The following is a 24,441-nucleotide window of genomic DNA, read 5'->3' as shown; positions in this document are numbered from 1 at the left end:
TGGCTGTTTTATAACTACTTATTTGTACTTCTTAATCCCCTCACCTCTTCACCCATTCCCCCTATATACCACCCTGCCATCTGACAATCATCAAAAAATGATCTCTGTATCCATGATACTGTCTCTGTTCTTGTTTGCTTAGTTTGTTTTTTAAATTCAATTGTTGGTGGATATGTATTTATTGCCATTTTATTCATAGTTTTGATTTTCTTTTTATTAAATAAGTCCCTTTAACATGTCATATAATAATGGTTTGGTGATGATGAACTCTTTTAGTTTTTTCTTGTTTGGGAAGCTCTTTATTTGCCCTTCAATTCTAAATGATAGCTTTCCTGGGTAGAGCAATCTTGGCTATAGGTCCCTGCTTTTCATGACTTTGAATATTTCTTGCCAGTCCCTTCTTGTCTGCAGTTTCTTTTGAGGAATCAGCTGCCAGTCTTATGGGAACTCCCCTGGAGGTAACTAACTGCTTTTCTCTTGCTGCTTTAGGGTTCTTACTTTATCTTTAACCTTTGGCATTTTAATTATGACGTGTCTTGGAGTGGACCTCTTTGTATCCATCTTTTTGGGACTCTCCACACTTACTGGACTTGAATGTCTATTTCCTTCACCAAATTAGGGAAGTTTTCTTACAATTTTTTTTTCAGAAGGATTTCCAATTTCTTGCTTAGACTTCTCCTTTTGGCACCCCTATGATGCAACACTTGAAGTGTCCAGTGGATGATTACACTAGCTTCATTCTTTTGGATTTCTTTTTTCTTCTTGTTCTGTTGTTGTTGTTTTCTTCCTTTTGTTCCAGCTCATCGATCTGATTCTTGGCTTCATCCACTCTACTGTTGGTTCCCTGTAAATTGTCTTTTATTTCAATTAGTGTATCCTTTGTTTCCGACTGGATATTTTTTATGTTGTTGAGGTTCTCACTAAGTTCCTTGAGCATCCTTGTAATCAATGTTTTGAACTCTGCATCTGATAGATTGCTTATCTCCATTTTGTTTAGTTCTTTTTCTGGAGTTTTGATCTGTTCTTTCATTTGGGCCATGTTTCTTTGTGTCCTCATTTTGGCAGCCTCCCTGCGTGTGTTTGTATGTATTAGGTACAGCTGCTGTGACTCCCTGTCTTGGTAGAATGACCTACTTTAGTCGGTGTCCCATAGGGTCCAAGTTGGCATAGCCTTCACTATTACCCAAGCTGGGTACTCAAGGTGTGCCCTTTGTGTGTGCTGAGTGCAACTTCCTCTTGTAGTTGAGCCTTGATTGCAGTTGGCAACTTAACAGGAGGGATTTACCAAGGCCAGTCTGGTGCAAGGACTGGCTCTAACCACTGACCACCCACCTCCACCTTCTGTGGAGGATCAGCTGTGCCAGAGCAGGGTGGTCATGCTCTGATATGGTCTGTAGCTATCCACTGGATGTGCAGGCTCTGGAGTTTCCCAGGTGGTGCAGGCCAAGGTCAACCCCTACCTGTGTTCTGCCCACGGCCACCCTGCCTGAGCTATCAATCTGAGATGGCTGATACTTGTGCTGGGCTTGGCAATTCCCAGGTGAAGGCAAGCTGTGAATCTAGACTGGCTGCTGCTAGTGCTGGGCCTGGGGACACTTAGCGAGAGGTATGGTGTCTGGGGACTCACTGAGGCTGGCTGTAGCTTATTTGAAAGGACTTAGGAAGTTGTGAAGCTTGAACCAAGACCATCCATTTATATGGGAAAGCCACTGTTAACAGCTTGGATGTGCTCATTAAGGTGGTTGGGATTGAGTCCCAGTGGATCTGCAGAGCAGAGCAAACAGTGTTAGCTAAGCTGATGGGTCTCATATGTGCACCTGCTTGCTGACTCTGTGGCTCTGTGAGGGAAGGATTCAGAGAAGAGACAATGGCCCCTGCCCACCTTTGTGTCTGAGAGAAAGCTGTCTCCCAGCTCTTGCCTTGATGCCAGACACTTCAGTTGGTCCCCACATGCCACTGGTGTCTTTCAAGCTCTATCTCAGAGGGAATGAGTTTGAGTAAGACCATGTGTGGGTTCTTTAAGAGGAACTACTTGGGACTCCAGAAGGTTTTTCCACAGACTCAATCCCTGCTGGTATTTGCAGCCTGAAGTTATGGGGACTTATCACCCAGGCACTGGAACTCTGGCCTGGGGGGCTTAGTGTGGGGCTGGGATTTCTCACTCCTGAGGTATCCCTCCTGAATTTTTATACACTATATGTGGATGTGGGACCAGCCTCTTTCATGTTTTTGCCCCTGGATGGATGTGGTTTCTTTAGTTCCGTAGTCGTGAGACTTCCATTCAATTTGATTTCTGACAGTTCTGAATGATAGTTGTTCTATAGTTTAGTTGTAATTTGATATGGTTTCATGAGGAGGTGAGCCTCGTTTACCTCTGCCACCATCTTGACCAGAAGTGCATAACATGAATTTTGGAATCAGCTTACTAAGTTCTAGAAAAGAATTTTGGATTTGGTTATTACTGCTGTAACAAATTGCCACAAACTTAGTGACTTCAAATAACCCAAACTTATTAGCTTACAGGTCTAGAGGTCAAAATTCTGAAATAGATCTTGTGAAGCTAAAATCAAGGTGTTAGCAGGGCTGCATCTCTTCTGGAGGCTCTATGGGAGAATCTGTTTCTTGCCTATTCCAGCCTCTAGAGGCTGCCTGACTTCCTTGTCTTTTACCATCCTTCCATCTTAAAAGCTGGCGGTCAAATTTCCTTTTCTGATTCTGGCTCTTCTGCTGCCTTCTTTCCTTGCTTAGTCTGACCCTTGTGATTAGATCAGGCCCACCTAGATAACCCAGGATATGCTCCTTCTTTTAAGATCCTTAACTTACTCACATATGCAAGGTCCCCTTTGCCACGTAAAGTAACATATTCACAGGTTCCCGGTATTAGCACATGGACATCTTTGGCGGAACCATTATTCTGCCTACTTCAGCATCTTCACAATGTTAAATCTGCCTATCCATGAACAAAGTATGAGTATATATCTCCATATATTTATGTGTTCTTAAATTTCTGTCACTTTTCAGTGTACAGATCTTTAACTAACTTTGTCATGTTTATCCCTATGCGTTTCATATTTTTGATGCTTTTGTAAATTTTGATGTTTTTAAAATTTGAAATGCCAGCTCTTTGTTAATTTGTATTAATTTAGTTTTCATTTATTGATCTTCTATCCTGCAACCTTTCTAAAATCCACTTATTAGTTCTAGGAAAACCAATTGGATTTTCTACATAAATAATCATGTCTGTGAATTAAGACAGTTTTATTTCTTCCTTCCCAATCTGGGTGCTTTTTATTTATTCATTTTTCTTACCTGATTACAATGGTTAGAACCTCCAGTACTGTGTTAATAGAACTGATGAAAGTGTAAATCCTTGTTTCATTCCCTATCTTAGAGAGAAAGCTTGACTTTCCACTATTCAGTATGATGCTAACTGTAGGTTTTTCATAGATCCCCTTCATTGGCTTGAGGAGTTCCTTTTATTCCTGGTTTGCTGAGTTTTAAATTAGGAATGAATGTTAAATTTTGTCCAATGCTTTTGTATATTCTGTTATCTACTGAGATGATCATCTGGTTTTCCATTTACAGTTTGTTGACATGGTGAATTACATTCAGTTCAACATACTTCCTAATCTTCCTTTTAATTTCTTATTTATCCATGGGTTATTTAGAAGTGTATTTTTTAATTTCAAAATATTTGGGAATTTTTTTTCAGAGAACTTACTGTTACTGATTTCTAATTTAATTTATGCTCAGAGAATATACTTTCAAATTTACTGAGACTTGTTTTAAGGCCCAAAATTTTGTCTGACTTGGTAGGTGTTGTGTATATAATTGAGAAAAATGTGTATTTTTCTGGTATTGGGTGGAGTGTTCTATAAAATGTCAGTCAGGTCATGTACTTGTTCTATCAACTATTGAAAGAAAGGTATTGAAATCTCTGACTGTAATTGTAGATATGTCTGTTTCTCCTTACAGTTCTATTAATTATTGCTTGATGTATTTTTAAGCTGTGTTATTCTAAACAAATGTTTAGAATAATTATATTTCTTAATTAATTGACTCATGAAGTAACCTTCTTTATACATTTTGATATTTCTATCTAGTATCAATATAGCTATTCCCATCTTTCTTTTGACCAGTGTTAGCATGGTATATATTTTCCTCACTCTTGTTTTTTACCTGCTTTTACATTGCATGTGTTTGTATTTAAAGTCATTTCTTGGAAGCAGCATATGGTTGTGTCTTATCTTTTTATCCTATCTGGCACTAGGATGAAAAAATAAACTACAACTAACTACACTATATGCTGCCTATAAGAAATGCACTTTAAGTCATCTACCTTTAAGGTGATCATCAATAGGGTTGGACATGAGTCTGTAATCTTGCCTTTTGTTTTGTATTTGTCCCATATGTTCTTTGCTCTGCCTTTTTGGGATTGAGTATTGTTTATAATCCTGTTTACCAATTATCCTTTATAAAAGATATAAGCCTGCCTGCCCAGACAGACTTTATATTAACAAAAGTGACAAGATGGGGAAAAATATCTATGAAGAAAAGCAAAGCTGGAGAAGGCAATAGGAGTGATCTGATTTGGGTAACTGGGGAAGTTGGTGGAAGTTTTCAGCAGGATGGTCAGGAAAGGTGTTCCCTGAAAATAAGACACTTAAAAAAATACCTGAAGAAGACAGAGCAAGTCACATATATATAGAAAAGAATTTCAGATAGAAGAACAATTGTAAAAGGCCCATGAATGGGCCTAATGAGTTTAAGAAGCAGCGAGGAGGGCAGTATGACTGAGGCAGAGAGGCAGTAGAGGGCTAGATTTTGGAACACTTTGCACGAGTATCTGAATGAGATGAAAAGCTGCTGCAGGGCTGTGAGTTGGAAATGATATGATCTGACTTAGGTTTTAAAAGGCTTACTCTGGCTACTGCATTAAAAATAAAATATGTTGAAGAAGGGGAGCAAGAACAGAAATGGGAAATCTAGTTGGGAGGTTGTTATAATAATCTAATTAGAGATGATAACTCAGACCAGACCTGTGAGAAGTGGTTAGATTCTGAATATTTTGAATGTTGACATAAAGGATTTTCTGATGGATTGCATATGGGTATGAGAAAAGGAGAGGATTCAAGAAAGATTCCACAGTTTTGGCCTAAGGAAATGGGAGAATAGAATTATATTCTGAGATGTGGAAAACTGTGGGAGTCAAATACCTATAACAGCCTTGCATGTGTGGTAGGTAGGAGCCTTGTGTTGGGAAAGGCAGTTGTGCATGCAGTCTTTTCAACCCCTCTGGGCTGTGTAAGAATGGGCCTTGGGCCTGGAATGCTTTCTTTTCAAGAGATACAGTCCTCACAGCTTGTGCTCCTTTGTTCTGCATGACCATCATGTGTCACTTGATCAACTGCACTGCTCTATCTATCCCCTGAAGGTGATGGGTCCTTCTCCTCTAACACATGATGGGTAATGCAGGCCAAGTGCTCTGCATGACTGCTGAGAGAGACCTCCTGGCTACTGGGCAACCGATGTCACTACTGATGCTTACCTTGCTGTATCTTCTCCATGTGAGCCAAGTGTTCTTCCACCAGTGTTTGACTATGTTGTTTTCCATGGTAACTCCAGTACCAAGATGCAGTGGGCAGAAGTGTTTGGACTTCTACACCTGGAGATAGGCAACAGATGTCACTTGCCAGACACTTTGTAAATATTAAATGGATGAACAAATAAATAAATGAATGGGATGGTTTTGACCTCGAGTTAGGGGTTGTTAATTTTGAGATGACTGTTACACTTTCGAGTGGAGATAATCGAGTGGGCAATTAAATGTAAGAATTTGGAGGGCAGGGAGAAGTCTGCTGGGACTCTCCTGGAAGTACTTTTGCATCACTTGAAAAAAATTATGACATAATTAAGAAGACTTGGCACCTCCATAATGAGTGTTTCCACCCCACAAGACACATATATAAGAATATTCATAACTGTGTTGTTAGTGCTAGACCTAAACTGGAAAACAATATTCATCAACAAAAGGATGAAAAAAATAAATTGTAGGATAGTCACAAAATGGTATTCTACAGTAATGAAAATGAGTGAACTCAGAGTATTTGCAACAACATTGATGAAGTCAGACATAAACGAATTCTTTCTGTATGATTCCATTCATGTAAATAAAACTAAACTATAGTGTTAGAAGTCAGGATGTGAAGTTGTCTTAGGAGGAATGGGAGCAGGTAGTGATTGGGGTACTTTCTGGAAGGCTGGTTATAATCTGATTTTTCACCCCTCTTAATTTTTCCTGGGTGGTGATTATGTGTTTGCTTTATTATCACTCATTGAGCTGTACTTTTAAGTCCTGGACACTTTTGGATACATGTTATAATTTTCAAAGAAAAATTAGACTGTCATGTTAAAATAATGCCTTCCAAAGAATTTGTTGATCATACTCTATTTAGTTCCTAGATATCTATCCTTGTGGTTTTATATGGTCATGAAACGTGTAAGATAATCCATTTAAACTACAGTGTTGTACAAATAACTGAATTTCTGATCCTGGGAAAGAGGCAGAATAAGAACCACAATAGGAAATAGTGCAGGGCTTAGCATAACCCACCCTCTGGACATCTAGAATGTTATTTGATTTTTAAGTTTGGAATTTAAAGTGAATTAGAGAAAACTGAGTTGGTCTTGAGATGAAGTATGGCATTAAAACTCCAAACCCCACATGTGAAACTATAAGATAGAACATTATTTATCACTAGAATACAGTAACTTTATAAAAATACACTTGAGTTAGTGTGTTAATTATTTTGAGCTTGAGCATTAAGGTGAGTCAATCATTTCTTATTATTTATACAGTGATGTTTATTAATGACATTAAAGTCACCTATGCAGTGTAGTTTACTTAAGGCCCAAATTGCTCTCTTATATCTGTCATCATGTCCTCCTTGACATTTTGATTTAATTGCCTCAACTCCACTACAACTATAGATCAAATCTAACAAGGTAAAATATAATGGGGATAAATGCAAGGTTTTACATTTAAGTTCACGTGAAGGAAGTGCAAGTGTGATTTGCCAACACAGATGATGAAGTTTCAGAAGGTCTAATTGATCTAAGATCACTCTTGAATAGGACTGCTCCCTCAGAAGCTTAATGTGATTATTGGTTGTGTTATTGGAAGTGATGGGAGATAATTAGAATACACCAAGAGTGTTATTATGTTCAGTTTAGGGCACCATATTTTAAGAGCGACATTGAAAATTTAAAGCATATATAAAGGAAAGACCCTGGTTTTGAGGAGTTATGAAGTATGGATTGTGTGGCTGGAGAAACCAGGACTCTGAAGTCTCACAGCACCCCTGTATGGTGTTGTCCCCATTTTACAGATAGGAAATTGAGGCTCAGAGATAACTGATTATTTATTAAAACATAACTGAAAAGTGGTTGGTCCAGGCCCCTCATCTCTAGCTTCTCGATCTAGTATTCTTCTTATTTCAAAATATTAGTTTAAGTTACATTTTTAAGAAGCCTGGAGATTGGCCACTATATAAGGATAAACTTGAAACTCTGAGGAAATGATTCCAGGTTATAAAGGAGGAAAAGGAACATTCAGGGTAGGGAGATCAAAGGTAGTTTGGTTATCAGTATTATAAGTTTCTTAGTATTACAGAAATGCATTGTCTTAAACATACTTTTCTCTCTTTTTTAAGGTTTTTGACTCCAGTGAAGAATCTGGGTATCTCATTCTCACCATAGTTATATCAGGTCATTTCTTCATTTCCCAAGGACAAACACTTCTGGTAGGTTTTATACATATAGTTTAATATTGAAAATATTTTTTATCTTCATAGCTTTATGTTAATTTTTATATCTGAACTTTCTTCAGTCTCACTGTAATCCATCAGGTTCGACAAGTAAGCATTTATTGAATGTTCTATAACAGTGGGAAATAAAAAACATCCTGAATATTGCCTGCCCTAAAGGGGATTAGGGTTTTGTTGGGAGTCAGAGTGGATCAAAGGATTGAGATTAACCAGTGTTATAAAGGAATCTTAATTGGGAGATTGGGTTGAAAACAGGCTAGATATGTAGAGAAATGTGTGGAGGGTTTTCCAGGTAATGTAAAGAACATAAAGAGGTATAGATCGAAAGAAATATATAAAAGAAAACTGGAAGCATGCTATTATTACTTGGCATATACCTCTATAAAGCTAATTTTATAAACATGCATTTGTTCTTTACACACACATTGTGGGAAATTTTTGGAATGAAATATATCAAGAAGAAAATAAGAATTTGGGGTGGGGGGCAAGATGGTGGTAGAGTAGGAGGATTTGTCTTACACTGCCTCCCAGCACCAAACTGAAGATAAAAACAAAGAGAGGAACATACACCCAAAATAAACAACTGAAGATGATCTGAAGAGGAGACACTTAACTAAGGTTGGGCAAAAATCACCTTGAGACAAGTAGAAAGAGCAGGGTTGCAAAAGGGGCCAGCACCATTGTCATGGGCAGTGGGCCTAGGTTGTGGTTGGGCTGTGGGAGCTTCCCTGAGAAAAGTGAAGCCTGGACCCCAGACTGGGCCCCCAAGCACAGAGTGCCAGTGCTGGGATCACCTGCCCACGCAGCATCCAGTGGTGAAAGGCTGTGGGGGTTTTGCTGGCCTCAGAGAGACAGCTCACTGGAGACAGAGTCCACTGGAGACAATGCCACTTTCTTTTTTTTTTTCCCCTTTCTTTTGTTCTAAGGGGCCAAAGTACAGGTTTCACATTTGTAGCCACTCATCTTGGGCTTGGGTGAAGAAGGGGCAGCTTGGTCTGGAGTTGTGTGAGGGAAGTCTGAAGTGGGAGGCTTAGGGGGGATATGAGGGGAATGGCTACTGGGTTCCTGGTACTAGGACATACCTCCATAGCGCAGCAGCCATTTTTCTTTAGAAGAGCAAGCTGCTCCCAGGGGAAAAACAATTACTCCACCCTGTGGGAAACTGCTCACTTCACCCTCTGGAATCTTCCTAGCCCCATCCTCTGGAATCCCTCTCACCCTACCCTCTGAAATCCGCTCACCCCACCCTGGTTCCCACCGCTCCCTTTCCCTCCCCTCCTCTCCCCCATCCCTTAACCTGCACCTTATCGGCAGCTGAGGAGATAGCAACACTGGCAGGCTGAGGGGTGTTCCAGACTGGCTTTAGCACATGGCTGTTCCACCCATCTTCCCAGGAACCAAACTGGCACTTTTCCCTCATGGGAGAACCTTGGAACACCCTCCTAGTTTCCAGCAGGCCCAGACTCAGGACTCTGGAGGCCCCACTTGCTTTCCTACTTTCCTACCAGGGGCTTCACCCTGCTGGGTTCAGGGAAATAATCTGGGACAGACTCAGACATAAAGTGTGGGGACAGAAAACTGTACTTGAACAACAATTAAAATTAAAAAAAAAAAAGCACGGGGACAGGGAACACACCCACTGTTCCCTGAGGTCTGAACAGCACCTGCCATGGGAGATCCAGGAGTCCCATCCTCCTGATTCTGCCAGAGGTCCTCTCAGAAACAGATGGGTTAGTGACTAGACTAAGACTCATGGCAGGACTACAGGCAGAGGTATGTGGAAGTGGATACTACAGTGCCTTTAGTCATTGGTTGATCTGCCCCAGGGTCCTGTGCTGATAAAAAGCTGGCCTTGCAGGGAAGCAAGGCCCATCCTGGGTGCAGCCAGACCCTGAGGAAATAGCCATAAACTGTGGATTACCTGTGGCTTCAAACAAGGCTCGCTAGAGTAGAAGTGGACAGCATCTGACATTGGCTTATACCAGCTTTAGACAACATCAGAATCATATCCAGAGAGTGAACCCTGCAAACAAGGACTAGGCTTTGCTGAGATGAATTCCAGTTTATCTTTCTCATTATTTTTTTGTTATTTTTTCTTTTGCATAGCTTTTAATCATTTTTCCTTTTTTCTTCAATTTATTTTTTATTTTTCTCTATCTTTCCTTTCAAATCTCATATTGTACTCTTCCCTTATGTCATTTTGCCTTCTTCCTTTTCTTATTTTTAAAATTTTATTTGTCCCTTTCTTAGCCCTTATGTGGTGATTCTCTGTTTCTATTCCTTACTATTAATTGTTTCTCATCTTTCTATCCTCATAATCATTTTTCTTTCCTTTGGTCTTTGCATGTTCTTTTTTTCTTATAATATTCTATTTTTCTTTCCACTTTTATTATTCTCTACTCTTTTGTTGTTGATTTTGCTGTTGTTGGAGGGCTTTGCTTATGTGGGTTTTGTTTTGTGTTGTTTTGTTTTCTGTCAGTACCTGTACGACAGCATACAAGAGGCACATGGGGTTGAGCCTCTCAGTCAGCAGCTGGAAGGGAGAACACACCAATGAAGGGGCCAACAGAAATCCAGACCCAAATACAACAGGAGAGCCCACATCAATGGCATAAGGAGCATTCCTAGAGCATCCAGCTCAGGAGCTAAAGAAGACCGCATCACTGAGTTCCATAGGAGTCCTAACACATAAGGCTACTCCACAAGACAGAAAGTCAAAGCAGCTCAATCCAATACATAGAAACAAACACAAAGGTCCAGCTAAAATGGGAAGACAAAGAAACAACCTCCAAAAGAAAGAAAAGGAGGAATCCCCAGAAAAAGAGCTAAATGAAATTGAGGCAGCAATTTATCAGACATTGAGTTCAAAGTAATCATTATGAGGATGCTCAAGGAACTAAGTAGGAACTACATTAACATGAAAAAGGACATATAAACCATGAATAAGAACCATTTGGAAACGAAGGGTATAATAACTGAAAAGAAGAATATGCTAAAAGGAATTAAAAGCAGGCTAGATGAAACAGAGGATCAAATCAGCGATTTGAAAGACAAGGTAGGAAAAACACCCAGTCAGAACAACAAAAAGAAAAAAGACTTAAAAAGAATAAGTATGGTTTAAGGGAACTTTGGGACAACATGCTACTTAACAATATCCACATTATAGGACTACAGAAGGTGAAGAAAGGGAGCAAAGGATAGAAAACCTGTTTGAAGAAATAATGACGGAAAACTTCCCTAACCTGGTGAAGAAAAAAGTCACACAAATTCAAGAAGCACAGAGTCCCAATCAAGATGAACCCAAAGAGACCTACATAAAGACACATCATAATTTAAATAGCAAAGTTTAAAGCCAGAGAATTTTAAAGGCAGCAAGAGAGAAACAGTTACCTACAAGGGAGCTCCAATAAGACTATCAACTGATTTCTCAACAGAAACACTTCAGCCAGAAGGGACGGGCATGAAGTATTCAAAGAAATTAAAAGCAAGGATCTTCAACCAAGAATACTCAATCCAGCAAAGTTATCATTTAAAATTGAAGGACAAATAAGGAGCTCCCTAGACAAAAAAAGGTAAAGGAATACAATGCCACCAGACCAGCATTGCAAGGGATGTTGAAGGGACTTTTAAGAAGATGAAGTAATAGAAAGGAACATAGATATAAAGGAACAAAATGGCTATGAACAAGCACCTATCAATAACCTTGAATGTGAATGGATTAAATGCTCCAATCAAAACACATAGGGTGGCTGAATGTATAAGAAAATATGACCCATATATATGCAGTCTACAAGAGACCCACCTCAGAACAAAAGATTTACACAGAATGAAAGTGAAACGATAGAAAAATATATTATGTGCAAATGGAGACTAAAAAAGCTAGGGTAGTAATACTTATATCTGACAAAATAGATGTCAAAACAAAGGCAATAAACACATATGGAGAAGGTCAATACATAATACTGAAGGGATCAATCCAACGAGAGGATGTGACCCTTGTGAACATATATGCACCCAGTATAGGAGCACCTAAAAATATAAAGAAAATTTTGGAGGACTTTAGGAAGAGCTTGACAGCAATATAGTCAATGAAGGGGTTTTTATTTTTAAAAAGATTTTATTTATTTATTTTTAGACAGAAATGAAGGGAGGGAGAAAGAGAGGGAGAGAAACATCAATGTGTGGTTGCCTCTCACACATCCCCTGCTGAGAACCTGGCCCGCAACCCAGGCATCTGCCCTGACTGGGAATCAAACCAGGGACCCTTTGGTTCACAGGATGGCACTCAGTCCACTGAGCCACACTAGCCAGGGCCAATGCAGGGGTTTTTAAAACCCCACTGTCAACAATGGATAGAACCTTCCAGACCAAAAATATCAACAAGGAAACAGCAACCTTAAATGGCATGCTTGATTGAATGGGTTTAATTGATATTTACAGAACATTTCATCCCAAAGCAACAGAATACAAATTCTTCTCAAGTGCACATGAATCATTCTCTAAAATAGACCACACAAAGTAAGTCTTAACAAATTCAAGAAAATTGAAATCATATCAATAATATTCGTGGATCACAGAGGCATAAAACTAGAAATCAACCTCAGTACAAAAAAAAAAAAAGCCCCTCAAAATCATTCAGATACAGAGGGTAAATAGGATGCTATTAAATAATGAATGGGTAATCAATGAGATCAAGGAAGAAATCAAAAAGTACCTGGAAATAAATGAAAGTGAGCTTACAACAACCCAAAACTTATGCAACACACCAAAAGCAGTCCTAAGAGGGAAGTTCATAGCAGTATAGGCATGCTTCAAGAAGACAGGAAAATCTCAAACAATCTGACCCTACACCTAAAAGAACTAGAAAAACAACAAAAAACAGAGCCCAAAGGGAGTAGAAGGAAGGGAATAATCAAGATCAGAGTGGAAATAAATGAGAGAGAGCAGGGGGAGAGGGAGGGTGGGGGGAGAGGGAGAAGAAAAAAGAAAAGAAAGAAAACAATTCAAAACACCAGTGAATCCAGGAGCTGGTTCCTTGAAAAGGTACGTAAAATTTATGAACCTTTAACCAGACTCATCAAGAAAAATAGAGAAAGGACCCAAATTAATGAAATCAGAAATGAAAGGGGAAATAATGGATACCACAGAGATACAAAGGATTGTAAGAAAATACTATGAACAACTATATGCCAATAAATAGGACAATCAGGGTGCAATGGATGAATTTCTAGGATCATACAATCTTCCAAAACTGAATCAGGAAGAAGCAGAATACCTGAATAGACTAATAACAACTAATGAAATTGAAGCAGTAATAAAAAAAAAAAAACTCAAGAAACAAAAGCCCTGGACCAGATGGCTTCACAGGAGAATTTTACCAAACATTCAAAGAAGAACTAATGGCTATCCTTCTCTACCTATTCCAAAAGATTCAAGAAGGAGGAAGGTTACCAAGCTCTTTTTTTTTTAATAATTTATTTTATTTACCAAGCTCTTTTTATGAGGCTAGTTATCCTATTTCCAAAACCAGGTAATGACACAAGAAAGAAAACTGTAGGCCAATATCCCTGAAAACTTGGATGCTAAAATCTTCAACAAGATATTGGCAAACCAGTTCTAACAATACATTAAAAAGATCATATACCATAATCAAATGGGATTTATCCTGGGGTGCAAGGTTGGTACAATGTTTGGAATCAGTAAGTGTGATATATCACATAAACAAAATTAAAGATAAAAACCACATGATCATATCAATAGATGCAGAGAAAGCATTTGATAAAATTAGCACCCATTTATGATAAAAAAAAACACCTCAGAAATGTGGGAATAGAGGGATCATACTTCCACATAATAAAGGCCATATAACAAAAACCTACAGCCAAACATACTCAATGGGCAAAAATTAAAAGCATTTCTCTAAGATCAGGAATTAGGCAGGGATTTCTGCTTTTACCACTCTTACTCAACATAGCACTGGAAGTACTAGCCACAGCGATCAGACAAGGAGGCATCCAAATTGGAAAGGAGTAAATAAAACTGTTATTACTCACATATGATATGATGTTGTACATAGAAAACCATATAGGCAAAAAAAATTCCATGGAAAGTGATATAAAAATAGACCTGTAAAAATGTACTGCTATACATGTTGCCAAATATAATTTCTTTCCGAGGGGGAAAAATCCCTATAGGCTCCACAAAAAAAACTACCATGCCCAATAAATGAATTTGGCAAAGTAGCAGGATACAAAATCAATATTCAGAAGTTGATGGCATTTCTATATACCAATAATGAGATAACAGAAAGAGAAACTAAGAAAACAATCCCATTTACTATGCCAACAGAAAAATAAAGCACCTAGGAATAAGTTTAACCAAAGAGGTAAAACACCTATATTTGAAAAACTATAAGACACTGAAGAAATTCAGGAAGATACAAAGAAGTGGAAGCATATAACATTGTTCATGGATTGAAAAAGTTAACATTATTAGAGTGTCCATACTACCCAAAGCAATTCATAGATTCAATGTAATTCCTATTAAAATACCAATGGCATATTCCACAGATCTAGAACAAATATTCCAAAAATTTATATGGAACCATAAACAACCCGCATAGCCTCAGCAATCTTGAGGAAAAAAGAACAAAGTTAGAGGGAATCACAATACCTGATATCAAACTATACAACCAGGCCACTGTCATCAAAACAGCCTGGTACTGGCATAAGAACAGGCATACAGATCAATGGAATGGAATAGAAAGCTCAGAAATCAACCCATGCCTTTATAGTCAATTAATATTTGAAAAAGGGGGCAAGAGCATACAGTGGAGTAAAGACAGTCTCTTCAATAAATGGTGTTGGGAGAACTGGACTAGTACCTGCAAAAAAATAAACTAGACCACCAATTTACATCATACAATCCAACAAACTCAAAATGGGTAAGGGACTTAAATGTAAGTTACAATATCATAAAGATCCTAGAGGAAAACATAGGCAATAAAGTTTCAGATATCTTGCATAGCAATTTGTTTACCAATGTATCTGTAGGACAAAGGAAAAAACAAACAAATGGGACTACATCAAACTTAAAAACTTCTGCACAGCTAAAGAAACCATCATCAAAACAAAAAGGGAGCCCACTGTATTGGAAAACATTTGCCAATAACACATCAGAGAAGGGTTTGATCTCCAAAATACATAAAGAACTATGACTCAACGCCAGGAAGAAAAATTAATGGACAAAGAACCTGAATAGACACAAGGAGGACATACAGAGGGCCCAAAGACAATGAAAAAATGCTCACATCATTAGCCATCAAAGAGATGCAAATAAGAACCACAATGATATAAATGTGGTTTATATACACAATAATACTCCTGCCAAAATGGCTATCATTAATAAATTAACAAACGTGCTGGTGAGGATGTGGAGAACAGGGAACCCTAGTGCACTGTTGGTGGGAGTGCAGACTGATGCAGCCACCATGGAAAACAGTATGGAGTTTACTCAAAATATTAAAAATGGAACTGCCTTTTTGCCCATCAATCTCGCATCTGAGTTTATATTCCAAGAATCCCAAAACACCAATCGGAATAAATATATGCTCCCCTATGTTCATAGCAGCATTATTTATAATAATCAAGATTTGGAAACAGCCTAAATGTCCATCAGTAGCTGAGTGGATAAAAAAGCTGTGGTACATTTACACAATCATATACTATGCAGCAGTAAAAAAGAAGGAATTGTTACTTTTTGCGGCAGCCTGGATAGAATGGAGACTCTTATGCTAAGTGAAATACACCAATCAGTGAAAGACAAATACCATATGATCTCGCTTATAACTGGAATCTAATGAACAAAATAAACTAATGGCAAAATAGAATCAGAGGCACAGAAAACATGGAACAGAATGACAGCTGTAAGAGGGGAAGGGTGAAATGGGGACTGGTTGAGAGAAGGTGAAGGGATTAGTTAAAGAATGTCCATCCATGACCCATGGACATGCACAATGGTATGGGGATTGACTGTGGGAATGGGGACAGGCTGGGGGGAGGGGAGGAAGGAGAAATTTGGAGAATTGTAATAGCATAAAAAAATTAAAAAATAAAAGAAAAAAGTAAATAAATCATCTTGCTTGGAAGTTTATGAGTATGCTGAATTGATACTCAAAAACAAAATGAGGAAACAAAACACTTATTAACTTCCAACTAAAGAAATTATATAATTTTTCTTGCCTTGTTTGCTTTGTTGACTAGGTTCCACTTATAGGTGAGATCATATGGTATTTGTCTCTCACTGCCTGGCTCATTTCACTTACCATAATGCTCTCCAGTTCCATCCATGATGTTGCAAAGGGTAGGAGCTCCTTCTTTCTTTGCTGCATAGTATTCCATTGTGTAAATGTACCACAGTTTTTTTATCTAGTCATCCACTGATGGGCACTTAGGCTGTTTCTAGCACTTGGCTTTTGTAAATAAGGCTGCTATGAACATTGGGGTGCATAGGTTCTTTTGAATTGGTGTTTCAGGCTTCTTAGGATATAATCCCAGCAGTGGGATCACTGGATCAAAAGGCAGTTCCATTTTTAGTTAGTTTTTTTTTTTTAAGGAAATTCCATACTATTTTCCACAGTGCAGTCTGCATTCCCACCAACAGTGCACTAGGGTTCTTTGTTCTCACAGCCTTGCCAGCACTTGTTGTTTGTTGATTTGTTAATGATGGCCATTCTGACCAGTGTGAGGTGGTATCTCATTGTGATTTTATTTTGCATCTCTCTGATGGCTAGTGATGCTGAGCATCCTTTCATATGCCTATGGAACCTCTGTATGTCCTTCTTGGAGAAGTGTCTGTTCAGGTCCTTTGCCAGTTTTTAAATTGGATTCTTTGTCTTCCCGGTGTGGAGCTGTGTGAGTTCTTTATACATTTTGGAGATCAAACCCTTCTCTGATGTGTCATTGGCAAATATATTTTCCCATATGGTTAGTTCCCTTTTTTGTGTGCTGATGTTTTCTGTAGCCGTGAAGAAGCTTTTTAATTTGATGTAGTCCCATTTATTTATTCTTTCCTTTATATCCCTTGCTTTAGGGGACATGGTGAAAATTTTGCTGTGTGGAATATCTGAAGTTTGACTCCCTGTGTTCACCTCTAGGGCTTTTATGGTGTAACAACTTACATTTAAGGCTTTTATCCATCTTGAGTTTATCAAGAGTGTGGTGTAAGTTGCTGGTCGAGTTTCATTTTTTTTGCATGTACCTGTCCATATCTCCCAACATCATTTATTGAAGAGACTGTCTTTACTCCATTTTATGCTCGTGTCCCCTTTGTCAAATATTAACTGACCATAGAGACTTGGGGTTATTTTTGGGCTCTCTGCTCTGTTCCATCGATCTATGTGTCTGTTCTTATGCCAGTACCAGGCTGTTTTTGATTATAGTGGCCTTATAATATAGTTTGATATCAGGTATTGTGATCCCTACTACTTAGTTCTTCTTTCTCAAAATTGCTGGTGCTGTTTGGGGTTGTTTATGATTCCATAATTTTTTGAAATAATCTATATCTCTGAAATATGTCATTGATATTTTAATAGCAATTGCATTGAATCTATAAGTTGCTTTGGGTAGTGTTGACCTTTGGATGATATTAATTCTTCCAATCCATGGACACGGTATATGTTTCCATTTAATTATGTCTTCCTTAATTTCTCTTTTTAGTGTTCTATAGTTTTCTGAGTACAGGTCTTTTACCTCCTTGTTAAGTTTATTCCTCGGTACTTTGTTTTTCTTGTTATATAGTAAGTGGGATTTTTCCCCTAAGTTCTGATTCTGATTTTTCATTGTTGGTATACAAAAATGCCTTTGATTTCTGAATATTGACTTTGCATCCCACTCTTTTGCTAAATTCACTTATTAGGTCAAGTAGTTTTTTGGTGGAGCCAATAAAGTTTTATATGTACACTATCATGTCATGTGCAAACAATGACAGTTTTACTTTCTCCTTTCCAATTTGGATGCCTTTTATTTCCTTTTCTTGTCTGATCACTGTGGCTAGAACTTCCAATACTATGTTGAATAGAAATGGTGAAAGCAGACACCCTTGTCTTGTTACTGATCTTAGTGGAAAAGCCTTTAGTTTTTGCCCATTGATTGTGTTGTTGGCTATAGGTCTCTCATATATGGCCTTTATTATGTTGAGGTATGCTCCCTCTACTCCTACTCTGCTGAGTGTTTTTATCATAAATGGAGGCTGTACTTTATCAAGTGCTTTTTCAGCATCTATTGATATGATCATGTGATTTTTGTCTTTCCTTTTGTTTATGTGATGTGTTACATTTATTGATTTGCAAATATTGTCAATCCTTGCATCCCTGGGATGAATTCCACTTTATCATGGTTTGTGATCTTTTTAATGTATCGCTGGATGCAGCTTGCCAATATTTTGTGGGAATTTTAGTGTCTATATTCATCAGACCAGTAGAGCTGGTCACTGGCGGGGTGGGTGGTCCCACATTCACATGCAGATAAACCGGTAGGAACAACTAGGGAGCAAGACAGACCACACAAGCTAGGGTTCCAGTGCAGGGAAATAAAGCCTCAAATCCTCTGACTAAAAAAAACTGCTGGTGGTTGAGGTGGCGGGAGAAACTCCCAGCCTCAAAGGAGTGTTCATTGGAGAGATCCACAGGGTCCTAGAATGTACTCAAAACCACCCACCTGGGAATCAGCACCAGGAAGGCCTAATTTGCTTGTGAGTAGCAGGGGAAGTGACTGAAAACTGGCAGAGAGCTGAGCAAGTGGCATTATTCCCTCTCAGACATCTCCCCCACATACATTGCCACAACACAGCAAAGAGGTTGCCCTGCCCTGGTGAATACCTAAGGCTCTGTCCCTTACTACATAACAAGTAAGCCAAGATAAAAGAATATGGCCCACAGATCAAAGCTTCATAAAAAATACAACTAAGTGACAAAGAGATAGCCAACCTATCAGATGCACAGTTCAAACACTGGTAATCAGGATGCTCACAGAAATGGTTGAGTGTAGTCACAAAATAGAGGAAAACATGAAAGCTATGAAAAGTGAAATAAAGTAAAATGTATAGGGAACCAACAGTGACCTGGAAGGAAACCAGGACTCAAATGAACGGTTTGAATCAGAAGGAAGAAATAAACATCCAACCAGAACAGAATGAAGAAACAAGAATTCAAAAAAATGAGAAGAGGCTTAGGAGCCTCCAGGACAACTTTAAATGTTCCAACATCCAAATCATAGGGGTGCCAGAAGGAGAAGAAGAAGAGCAAGAAATTGAAAACTTATTTGAAAACATAATGATGGAGAACTTCCCTAATCTGGCAAAGGAAATAGACTTCCAGGAAGTTCAGGAAGCTTGAAAATTCCCAAAGAAGTTGGACCCAAAGAAGCACACACCAAGGCTCATCATAATTACATTACCCAAGATTAAAGATAAGGAGAGAATCTTAAAAGCAGCAAGAGAAAAGGAGTTCCCTGAAAAGGAATTTCTGAAAGACCCTCAGCTGATTTCTCAAAAGAAATCTTATAGGCAAGAAGGGGCTGGAAAGAAGTATTCAAAGTCATGAAAAGCAAGAACCTACATCCAAGATTACTCTATCAGGGAAGCTATCATTTAGAATTGAAGGGAAGGTAAAGTGCTTCCCAGATAAGGTCAGGTTAAAGGAGTTCGTCATCACCCAGCCCGTACTTATGTGAAATGTTGAAGGGATTTATCTAAGAAAAAGAAGATCAAAACTATGAACAGTAAAATGACAACAAACTATCAACAACCGAACCTAAAGAGAAAACAAAAATACAAACTAAGCAAACAACTAGAATAGGAACAGAATGAGAGAAATGCATATCACATGGAGGATTATCAGCAGGGAGGAGGAGAATGGGGGGAAAGGTACAGGGAATAAGAAGCATAAATGGTAGGTAGAAAATAAACAGGGGGAGGTAAAGAATAGTATAAGAGATGGAGAAGCCAAAAGGGGTTGTTTATATGTATGACCCGTGTATGGGGAAGATTTAGTATGACCCATGGTCATTAACTAAAGTGGGGGACTAATGCAGGTGGGAGGGGGGTGTGCAGGGCAGAGGGTAATAAAGGAGGGAAAATGGGACAACTGCAATAGCATAATCAGTAAAATATATTTTAAAAATAAAATAAGTTTGGAAGCATTCATCCTGCTTCTATTTTTTTGGGAACAGTTGAGAAGGATTGATATTAATAATTATTTGAATGTTTTAGAATTCACTAATAAAGCCATCTCATCCTGGACTTTTGTTGGGAGGTTTTTGATTACTGATTCAATCTTCTTACTAGTATAATGATCCACTCAGATTTTATATTTCTTCATGATTCAATCTTGGTAGGTTATATGTTTCTATGAGTTTATCCATTTCTTAGAAGTTGTCAAATTTGTTGGCCTATAATTGTTCATTGTAGTCTCTTATGATCCTTTGTATTTCTGTGGCATCAGTTTGAAGTCTGCTCTTTGATTTCTGACTTCATTTATTTGAGTCTTCTCTCTTTTGGTGAGTCTAGCTAAAGATTTGTCAATTTTGTTTGTTTTTTGTTGTTTCAGAGGACCAGCTCTTAGTTTCATTGATTTTTTTCCATTTTTTTTTTAGTCTCTATTTGTTTTCCTGGTTTTTTTTTTTTTTTTTTTGGTGGGGTAGTATTTTATTGCAGTTTTGATTTTCATTTCCCTAATGATTAGTGTTGTTGAACATCCTTTCATGTGCTTCTTGGCAATTCACATATCTTCTTGGGAGAAATACAATGTCTATTCAAGTCCTTTTTCTGACTGAGTTTTCTTTTTGAGTTCTACAATTTAAAAAAAGCATAGTACCTCTCTAAACGTGCAACACACACACACATTCTCACACACCAGCTGGTGAATGCGGCTTCTTTTTGCTAGGTATCATATGATTTTCTTCTTCCTTGTTTCCTGTTCCAGTTTGGACTAGCTGTGTGATGAAGCACTGTGAGCCCTTTTTCAGGTGAGGACTAGAGGTGTGGGGGCACAAATTTCTGTATCTCGCTGTACCCTCATCCAGTCACTATTAAGTATAAGATTGCTCTTGTCACCTGCTTCTTTGGTGCCTACTTAGTCCTACTTGGCTTCTCCTCTCCTTGTGCTGGAGCTCCTGATTATAGGGAGCTTCCATCTGTATCCCCTCTCTCAAATCTTTTTTTTTTTCAAATGTGGAATTTGTAACAGCTTTTGCTATCTTTCTTTAATTTCAAAAACATATTTTATGATTCAATATGCATGAAGCAATTAATCTGATACATTATACTACATTAACAGATGGAAGGATAAAAATTATATCTCAATATGTATAAAAAGCACTTGTTAAAACTTAACACTCTTTTGTGATAAAGACTCTCAACAAATTCAGTGTAGAAGTTGCATTAGTTTTATGAGAGGAGCACTTTTTGCAGGTAATTATCCTAATTCTTAATAAAATGGTTACTGCTTATATAATGACTAATTAATTAAAGCAACAGTTATGTTCATAGACATCAAATTGGTTCATAGTGTAGGTGAATAAATACTTCCTCCTATCTAAAACACAATTTATAGTATTAAGAAAAATATCTCAATGACAAACATGTTTTAAAAAATGGGCTTACTAAAGTATACCTAATCTCAAATTTCCTTATTGTTATTACTTGGGAAATAAAGACACAAATAATTCTCTCCAAAAAATATTCTATTTATAATTGTAAATCTGTAAAGATCCACTTTTTATCAGCATCTCCCTTCTAGCTCAGAAGTTGCAGATTTGAAAGACCCAAGACAAGGTTTAAAGATATCCTGATGGCATCAATTATATCCTTGAAGACTTTAGCCTCTATTTCCAGCCACTCCTTTTCATCTCAGTTCGTTCTGACCCGGCACAAAGATCTTCATCTAAATACAATTATGTGTTAAATACAGAAGTTAAATTGTCTTAAAACAACTTGAATTCTGTTTTCTTAGAAAATATGTGTCATCCTGGAAATGATGGGGTTCATTTTGTTTTGTTTTGTTTTCCTTTTTACTTTTCACACCCAGCCTAAATATTCTCCCAAAAGAAATTGTCTTACTATTTACCAGTGAAAACTTTATATTCCTATATTAGTGAACTCTGGAACCTTTAAACATTAATTTTAACCCAGTTAGTTTAAAAAATATTTGTTTAAATCACAGTCTCACCTTAAGAATTTTCTGAGAGTAAAGAGTTGGCACAAACATTTAAAATCAAATCATTCACACAGTTAAACTCTTTAAATGAGAAACAGCCCTGTTGCGGGGGGGGGGGGCAACTTTTTCAGGAAGGATCAGAGAAGGCAAAGTTCTTCATAGTTTTATTATCACCCCCTTCAACACATCAGCATCAATTAATACCACTTTTTTGTATGTGTCTTCTCTTGTACAGAGAGAGTTGGTTTACAAGAGTTAAGCATTTCACTGATTTGTTTTTATATTTTTCCACATCCAATAAACTTCATCTCTTATGCATTACTGCTTAACTGCTTACTGCTGGATGGAGGGGGGCAAAGGGAAAAAATTGGGACAACTGTAATAACATAGTCAATAAAATATAATTTAAAAAGTAAATAAAAGGTGTTGGGTCTGGTGATGTCACTGACCCTAAGCAGGTGGGAGTTGGGTAGAGCTCAAACAAAAAAAATTAAAAAAATAAAAACATAAGTAGTGCTGCTGTGAACATTCTAGTACATAGCTTTCAGTGAGCACTTGTATGTGTTTCTGCTGGGCATATAACTAAGAATGAAATGGACAAGGTTGAAGTAGAATGGATGTTATAGGACAGCACTTCTCATACTTTATTGTGTGTATAAATTACCTGGGCTCTTAGTTGTGAATAAGCAGGTTTTTGAAATAGTCTGAGATTTTCATTTCTAACAATCTCCTAGGTGATACTGTTGCCACTAATGGGCACACTCTGAGGGACAGGTCATAGGTTATCCCTACATTCAGCTTTGGTAGCTACTGCCATAGTTTCAAAAGTGATTATACCCAATTTACTGTTTCAGTAGTGTTTGAGGGTCAACCATGTTCTTGACAACAGTTGGTATTTTATTTTATTTTGGCAATTTTGGTAGGCAGGTAGTGATATCGCTTTATGGTTTTAATGTATATTTTTGTAATTGGTAACAAAATTGTTTTTTCCTATGTTTATTGGTCATCTGGATATCCTCTTTTGTGAAGTGTCTGTTGAAATCTTTTGTTCATTTTTCTATTTGGTTATCATTGGTTTGGTTTTTACTTCTGCTGTTACATCTTTTATTCTTTTATTACCTTTTTTCTACTATTACATATTTTATTCTTCTTATTTCTTTTTGTTTCCTATTTGTCTTAAACAACCTCAGTCTGTTACCCAGTATCTTTTCTTTCGTCTTGTTTCAAAGAACCTGTTTGTAAAGTTTTTATTATATTTCATACAGTGCAACTTAACTAAAATATACTTCTGTTTTCAGATTCTTTTCAAAACTATATGCCCCTTTTTATTTCTTAGACCCAGTATGGCCTTTTTTCTTCTCCTCCTGCTTCTGTCCACCACCCCCATCCTGTTTCCCCCTCCCCCTGCTCTTTTTTCCTCCTCTTATTTATTCTCATGTTTGGAGAAGTCTCCTTTGGGCACCCCTGGATGCATGTGTCTGCAGGAATCTTGCTGTCCTTGGATACCAACAGATTTTCCTTCCAAGTATTACATAAGCGATCTAGAAGCCTGAAAGGAGTAGATGGGAGCCTGTCCTAGCAGGGGAGTGATGTCTCTCTCTTTCCAGTTTCTTCTGTGAGGAACAGGTATTTTGCTAGTCACAAGGCCAATTGTATACTATATTTATCTACTCACCTTCCTGGTATATCTGCCCACTGTTTCTGGGAGAAATTCTTAGATTTCCTAGATCATTGCTTGGTATGCTGCAGTGACATCCTCTGGCACAGTTGTCCCCAGTGCTCCTGACTGGTAGGGGTAAATAGACTCCAAATGGAGGGTTTCTTATTTTTCCTATGGCCCACCCATTCCCCAGTTCTTACCCTTCTTACTAATGGTCTTTTTGCCAGTACCTCCTCTGCTTTCTCCCCTAGTCACATCATTCCTTTCTCAGGAAGATAAGTCACTAGTTGGCTCTTGACATCATCTTTCTTCCATCCGGATCTATCTTATCATGTCTTTCAGAAATTCTTCAACAGTTTTATCATGTGAGTGACATTCATTCTTAGTTTCTAGTATTGATGTAGTTCTCTCCTGCTTTAGATTTGTTTTGGCATTTTAATTGTGATGGCATAAAGGTGTGAGTTAAATGCCTCTATTTAAGATGTTATCGTACCTGTATATTTAAACCATTTTTATTTTTCTGATTTCTGTCTCCCTAAAACACTTTAAGCATTCCACAAAAATGTACCTTTTCTTACTGTAGGGTAACAAACAGTTAAAGTTTTGCAATTTTCTATGATGTCTGGTGGGTTGGTAGCTCAGATGAGGTTATGTTTTTAGTAATTGGGTGATTAGTGGGTTAGAATATCCAAATATAACCAAGAACATTTATATAGATAAAACTAATTCACTTACCATGTAGA

General features: G+C 37.8%; 1 protein-coding gene across 2 annotated transcripts in view; it reads left to right on the top strand.

Moving 5' to 3' along the window:
- REC114 (REC114 meiotic recombination protein) overlaps positions 1 to 24,441 on the top strand; it is a 90,737-nt gene that overhangs the window by 16,540 nt on the left and 49,756 nt on the right. For both annotated transcript variants that reach the window (XM_028508082.2, XM_028508081.2), the window contains exon 2: positions 7,713 to 7,802. In XM_028508082.2, the coding sequence (XP_028363883.1) occupies positions 7,713 to 7,802 (90 nt within the window). The remainder of the gene's footprint in view (positions 1 to 7,712; positions 7,803 to 24,441) is intronic.

This window comes from Phyllostomus discolor, chromosome 1 (assembly GCF_004126475.2).
Source record: "Phyllostomus discolor isolate MPI-MPIP mPhyDis1 chromosome 1, mPhyDis1.pri.v3, whole genome shotgun sequence".
Lineage (NCBI taxonomy): Eukaryota > Metazoa > Chordata > Mammalia > Chiroptera > Phyllostomidae > Phyllostomus > Phyllostomus discolor.
This window is presented reverse-complemented; position numbering and strand designations above follow the sequence as displayed.